The sequence below is a fragment of the Plectropomus leopardus genome, unplaced genomic scaffold (assembly GCF_008729295.1).
Source record: "Plectropomus leopardus isolate mb unplaced genomic scaffold, YSFRI_Pleo_2.0 unplaced_scaffold13182, whole genome shotgun sequence".
Classification (NCBI taxonomy): domain Eukaryota; kingdom Metazoa; phylum Chordata; class Actinopteri; order Perciformes; family Serranidae; genus Plectropomus; species Plectropomus leopardus.
Window position 1 is genome coordinate 1 of NW_024614039.1, and position 6,934 is coordinate 6,934.

The 6,934-nt window shown below is 38.0% G+C and overlaps 1 protein-coding gene across 1 annotated transcript; it reads left to right on the forward strand.

Annotated features, from left to right (window-relative positions):
• Positions 1 to 282: 282 nt before the first annotated feature.
• Positions 283 to 5,777, forward strand: LOC121963900 (zinc finger protein 664-like). Its single transcript, XM_042514135.1, has 2 exons — positions 283 to 546; positions 2,767 to 5,777. Exons 1-2 carry the CDS (start codon positions 375 to 377, stop codon positions 3,798 to 3,800), a joined length of 1,206 nt encoding a protein of 401 aa, XP_042370069.1. The 5' UTR covers positions 283 to 374; the 3' UTR covers positions 3,801 to 5,777.
• The last annotated feature ends 1,157 nt before the right edge of the window (positions 5,778 to 6,934 follow it).

Below are 6,934 nucleotides of genomic sequence, written 5' to 3' on the forward strand. Positions count from 1 at the left end.
ATTATATATAAACTAGGAAACATAAAATACACACAATATTACTATTATCACATTAAAGGCAGTTTTGAACAGGTGGGTTTTGATATGTGTTTTGAACTGGCAGAGGTCGGTGCAGTCACAAATGTGAGGGTTAATCTTTGTGTGAATGTTTTCAGAGTTTTATGGGAAGAGAAATTATGAATAAAACACTTGCTGGTGGGCGGAAGGAACCAGTAGCTCGCGCCCACTGCCGGAAGTTAAACAGCGTGACACATCCAGCGGAAGTAAACAAAACCAGTGCTAGCTGCGTTAGCTCTCTGTGCGGATTCGGATTAGCAGCGGGATTATGGTGTAGTTGTTGCGTCGATAAAGGTGTCAGTCATAATTAGGAAACAATGTCTTCGGTTGAGTATTTGAGAGAGTTTGTCAACGAGCGACTAACTGCTGCTGCTGAAGAAATATTCGGAGTTTTTAAAAGAACCATCGTCGAGTACGAAGAAGAGCTCGAGCGTCAGCGCAGACTGCTGGACAGCGTTTGGAAACCAGAAAATGAGATTTACAGGAAAGGTTGGTTCAACTTTAGTAGCTTAATAACAATGAATAGAGGAATTTGAATGACATTTATAATCGTAATTGTTAAAATATGCACTGATAGGGCTTGTAGTTTGCTCGCGTGTTGACATCTTCTCCTCCACCATCACTGTGGTGTCCTGTTCCCTTTGTTCTGGTCCCTGCAGAGCTGCCAGCAGGGCCGACAGCCTGCTGCTGGCACCGGCTCCGCAGTGGCAGCTGTCGCGGTGTTTGCTCGGTACTCACGGCCAATTCCGCCCTGCCACACTGCTCGCTTGTATCTGGGGCCGCCTGTACGCAGGGTTTCAGAAAAACCGAGGTCCAAAAACCAAGTCTGCTGGTTGTTTCGAAATATAACTGATTTAGAAATATTTTTTTTAAAAAAAAAACTGCTGTGGAATATTGATGATTGTTATGATAATGAAATGATGAAAATTCTGTTATCTAATTATTATAATTTAAATAACACTTTGAAAGTATTTTTTGTCCTTCTTTATGCTAAATCGGCCAATTTTATTGTACTTCTAACTTATTTCTTGCAATTTTTTGGATCATCTCCTCTTAAGATGAGCATTTCCATATTTTGGATTTATTTTTTACAGAAACCCAGCAGGTTTGCTCAATTTCTAAAGGTTTAATTAAAAAAAAGTACAATACCCACCCACCCAACATTGTGTACCCACCAATATACACAGAGATGGAGAAAGATAGAAGGAATGAGAGACAGACAGAGCGATTAAAGCACTAGTTAACCATTGGCCTGAGAGAACAGGTAGCTCTTAAGCTTTATTTAAAAGACTATACAGTAGTGTATATCTCATCTTATCTTATCTTGTCATAGAGAAGTTTATTCCAGAGAGCAGGACCATAATAACTAAATGCACCCTCACCACATATGCTACTTATCATTGGAATCATTTCAGTGTAAAATAGCCGTAAACTGGCATAAAGCAAAACTGCTGAAAAGCAAAGCAGTTCAGGAGCAGCTGCAGTTGATGTAACTGCTGTGTTTCCACAACTGAAAGGTGACACTCCATCTACTCATGGAGCCTCACAAGCCTTTGTATTGTCAACAACACGGTTCTGAAACTCTTTCACAATAAAATGCTTTGTGTTGTTAACTGATGGGGTTCTGTCAACAGAAAGGTTTTTAGAAGGCTTTTATTTTAAAATGGAACAGGAAAAGTTACCTAACGTGGATGTTTGTGTATGTCTTCAGTCTGTGGTGGGTATAAACATTGACACTGTTGTAAGATATGTGGAGGGAGGTATAAAGTCAGAATGACAAAAAAAATACACATACACTCAGATATATATACATATATATAATGTATGTGCATATTATATATATGAATTGTTGTTAGTTGTTATTTTATATCAAAATGACTCACTGAAAGCAGGTTGAGAAATGTAAGCTTAATGGTTTATTAATCCTGAAAAAATGCTGCTCTGGATTTTGATGTATTGCAGAAATGGGCCAAATCCATTAATGTAGTTTCTATGTGTGCTGAGCAACCACATTTAATGCTTTTGTTTTTTATTCATTGTTATTGTAGCACTCTGACATCTTGTGCCGCTCCTCTGGCAGATTGTGGCCCTGAAACTGGTGTCAGCTGCTGACGCCTCACATCTAATGAGCAAAAAGTGACAACTAAAACAGTTTTTTTTTAAAATTTGGGATTAAATATTTTAACATTCATTTGTAATTAAGTTTGTAAACAAAAAATTGTACACATAGCTGACTTTTTCCAGACTCTTATTTTGCATTTATTAAATATCTCATGTTGTTTTATACACATATTAAAGTGCTAATAAAAGGGAGGGTCTTTAAACCATTATCGTAGCAGAAAATTATAGATAACTATAGGCAATAGTAATGTCATGTAGCCTGTTATTTAAGTTTTTTTTCAAAATAGGCAAAATGATAACCTCCTTGGCAAAAGTAATTAAATCAAATGAATTAAAACAAAAAACAGTAGAACATCATGGCTCAACAAGAATCTAAAACTGACAAATAACAGGGACTTGCTGACACCAAACCACTACTCGGCGCCCCTCACACTTCAAAGGCAAATTGAGGAAGAGGTATCTCAGCTGCCAGATGTCAAATGAGTGTCATTTGCTCGTCACCGTCTTAACACCTCCCTGATGTCTAATGTTTGTCACAGTGCCACTCGACTCTCACTGCCAGTAATCATACTCACTGTCTCTCTCCAGAGCTCCCACAGCAACATGTCTGTAAGGAGGAGGAGGAGGACGAGTTTCCTGCTGACCAGCAGCCCTGTATTCAGGAGAGCTCCGGTCTGGACCAGGAGGAGCCAGAGCCTCTACAGATTAAACAGGAGCAGGAGGAGCTCTGCAGCAGTCAGCAGGGGGAGCAGCTTGAGGACACTGAAGGCTTTATGTTGACTGTAAGTTACGAGGAAGGTGACCACAGAGAAGATCAGACTCTGGACTTCAACTCTGAAGACACTTTAAGTGCATCAGAGACAGAGTCTGTAGACAACATACCAGTTATAACCTACGTGATACCAGAAGCAAATAGTGACCACCAGCTCCGCCCCCACAACTCTCAAGTTGCTGAGAGACAAGCTCAGAAAGGAGGCGAGCGTGGAGACTCAGGATCAACCGGAAACGCAGAGCTGCATTCAAAGGAAAGTGATCATGCAAGCAATAGTCAAACTAACAATGTATACGCCTCTACCACATCAAATATGCACCACAATACTCGCACAGGTGAAAAGTCTTTCAAATGTGAGACTTGTGGGAAAGTTTTCAAGGTCAGGTCCCGATTACAAAAACACACGAGAATCCACACGGGCGAGAAGCCGTACCTTTGCACTACCTGCGGAAAAAAATTCAGCTACAAATCAGTATTGAAAAAGCATATTAGAATCCACACAGGTGAGAAGCCGTGCCTTTGCACTATATGCGGGAAGAGACTCTGTAACATGACTTCATTGACGAGGCATATCAGAACCCACACAGGTGAGAAGCCGTATGCTTGTAAAATATGTGGAGCAGCTTACAGAGTCAATGATGACCTGAAAGTCCATATGAGGATTCACACGGGTGATAAACCGTACCTTTGCAGTACTTGCGGGAAAAGATTCAATAACATATCAGCTCTGAAAAACCACGTTAGAATCCACACAGGGGAGAAGCCATTCATTTGCATGTGCGGGAAAGCTTTTAGACAAAAAGGTACCCTGATGTTTCACATGAAACTCCACAGCGGTGAGAAGTCATAACTTTGCAAAACCTGCAGGAAAAAAAAAGACACAAGATGTGTCTCAATTGTAAAGGCATATAAAATCTTACACAGACAAGTGTCCTTGTGTTTTAAATCATGTGGGAGATGATTAAAGTTCTGGTTCATATTCAAAACTAGGGTTTCAGCGATATACAAGGTATACCGCGGTATTAAAGTTATTGTATTGTGTACATTTACCTATCTACAGTACTGAAGAAAATGCAGTCAGAGTAATAATCTCTCCTGTGTATAAGCATCTCCTTTTCCCTTTATCTAACTTTTTGCAAATCCTGGTAAAACTATCCTGATCACGTGAGCTCAACATTCAGTTTCTCTCCGTCTCAGTCGTGGCCCTTTTTCCCATGAAAGCTGCTCAGTAGCACATGAAGCAAAACTGCAATATTTCTTCCTTATGAAAGTACTTAGATTTTCCTCATTACTGGGCCCATATGGCATGTGCACAAGCCACTTGGGTGGCCGAGTGTGCCCAAGCGGCTAACTTCCACTCGGGGAGAGTCTTAATTTTGGGTTTAGTGGTTCACTTGCTTGAATGGTAGTCAAAAAATTTAATCTTGTGGCTCTTTTAAATTTTCAAAAAGTTATTGAACTGGAAGGCTTAAATCTAGATTGTGAAATGAGTCGTTTCGTGGGGGTTTTGAAGGTCACAAAAATAATCCACTGATTTCCAGACATCTCTTTCCCAATGTAAGTCAAAGGGAAAAAGTGTTTTTGGGCCCCATAGCATCATGTGACGGACCTGGAGGGTGTAATTCCACTTTTGGCCTTTAAACTACCATAAAATTAACATCAGAGCCTTCAGTCTGCTGCCAAAAACTATTTCATCGGGAGGGAGTTACTCGCTTTGTCAGACAAACTCCTTCAGCCAATCCTGATGTTCAGCATTTGCTGATGGTCTTAATAGGCTGCTTTTTTACACACACCACCCTTGAAAATTTTTCCCCAATTATCATAAAGTGTTTTTTCAACCCCAAAAAACTGTCTGTGTAACTGATTATAGTAATAATACTTATTGTCTAATACTATATACCGTGATACTGTAAAACTGTGGTGTTTTCTGAGAGGATTATTATACCGGGAAAATCTCACACCGTTGCAGCCCACTTCAGAACACGCAACAACTCAGAGAAGTGAGGCGTCATATAACTGAAACACTTTTAGGAAAAGTTTAACTCAAATGGCATACTCGTAGAAACGCCTATAAACACCGGAGAAACCATCGAGCTGAAAAACCTGTGGAGACGTTCCACCAAGAGGTCACAATATGTGAAAGTAAAACATTTAGTTAAAGTTGCCGTCAGTTTTTGTTGAACTGACCCTTATTTCTACTCCTTTGTGTGTTGGCAACATTATTTCTTTGCAGTGTTTGTATAATCTAAATTTATGGGAAAATGTTTGTTGTGTGGTGAATACATATTTTCTAAAAATGTTGGACCAGGTTAGATTATTTAAAATAAATATTTATCAAGTTTTATACACCAACTCAGTTATGAGTGGATTGTGAACTCTGAGGTTGAGGCTAAGAAACCCACTCTCTGCTGGTGTTTACTCATTTATATATTCATCCTGACAAATAGTCTTTTCTTTTATGTCTGCAGCCTGTCATTTAATTTTATATTTTTAATGCATTTTGTGATTGAATCAAGGTGATATAATTCTTTTCGTTTTGGATTTTAGAGTTGAGACACAAACACAAATTGTAGATGTGCTATGTTTAGGGGGTGCATGATATTGGATTTTTTGCCGATGTCTGATATGCAGATATATACTGTAAATACTAATTTGGCTTATAACCAATACCAATATCTATATATCCACTTTTTTTCCCACCCAATTTATTTGATTACAAAGTTTCTTCTGTAGTGGAAATTAACATGTTATGCATACTCTTAAGCTTTTTAATGTATGTAATATTCATTCAATATGCAAAATAAGAAAAATACTTTAACTTAGGGTGGATGTTTTGTACATGTTCACTCAGTCAATTAAATAAAAATGGGATTTTGGGATGTTGGCAGAAATCAGCATATTAGCTGATTCCAATATTTAATTTTAAAGCCAATATCTGCCAACACGGATGACATGCTGATAAAATCGTGCATCCCTAACAACAATGAATCAGCTTAAAAAAATGAATACAGTAATCAAGATCTAAAGGAACGTGGGCAATAAAGTAGTGTCTCTGATCTCGTGTATATTCTAATAATAAAGCTTTGTGTGGTGCTGATTTAAGAATGCCAGATTCACTGTAAAGTATGTAGTTGTTTGCAAATGCTTTTCATCATGTAGCTGTGCGCAAATTCAATCAAAATCAAGGCTGCAGACGCGTGTGACTGACATTACATTAAAAATGATCATAGCGAAGAATAGCTTTTTTCAGAGTGTTAAGTTATAACAAGCAATAGGTGTTTTAATGTTGCAGTTTTACTGCAGGAGGTCAAGTTAAAGTATAATTTGTTATTGTTCAATCAGTGGAGCTGCTTCTTATTGAACAAACATGTATGCAGTGAAAAATTGTAACTATGTGTAATCAAGTACTGTATTTATGTGCAACCTTGACTGTCCTCAGAAGGCCACAATTGCATTTACATTCTACATGGATATAAATCTTGAACACTTTAAATAAAATGAAAAAAACCCCATTGTTGATTATTTGGTTTTATGCTACATATAGTTCTTCACTACATTTTACAGGCAACAGTGCTTTTAAAGCCTCTACATTTACTTTACAGCCAAAGTGACTTTGTCTGTAAAAATTTAAACATAAAAAATAAAAATAATAATAATGAGCTTATGAGATATGATTCCTTGTTAAACTTTCCCTCAGTGTGTGAACCAGTTAAAAATGACATACCTCCACCTTGACAAGCTGCTACAGAAATGTATCATGGCCTCAAAAACACTAACAAGCACTGTTTTGTTTGAGTACTTGCATGTTTCATGCTCACATTACATTTTTTACCTTATGCAAATTTCCTATATTTACTAACATCTTGAATGCACAGTGTATTTTATGCTGTGTTTATGCTGCTTTTACTTACCTGTGTCCACATAGATGGGTTCCTGAATAAATAATACAAAAACAAACCAAAAACCCCAACAACAGCCAAAAAA

Bases quoted from the DNA above. Each gene is read 5' to 3' on its own strand.
- LOC121963900 (XM_042514135.1), top strand. From the start codon at position 375: ATGTCTTCGGTTGAGTATTTGAGAGAGTTTGTCAACGAGCGACTAACT. The intron at 547-2,766 runs GTTGGTTCAACT...GTCTCTCTCCAG, and splicing joins AAATGAGATTTACAGGAAAG to AGCTCCCACAGCAACATGTC.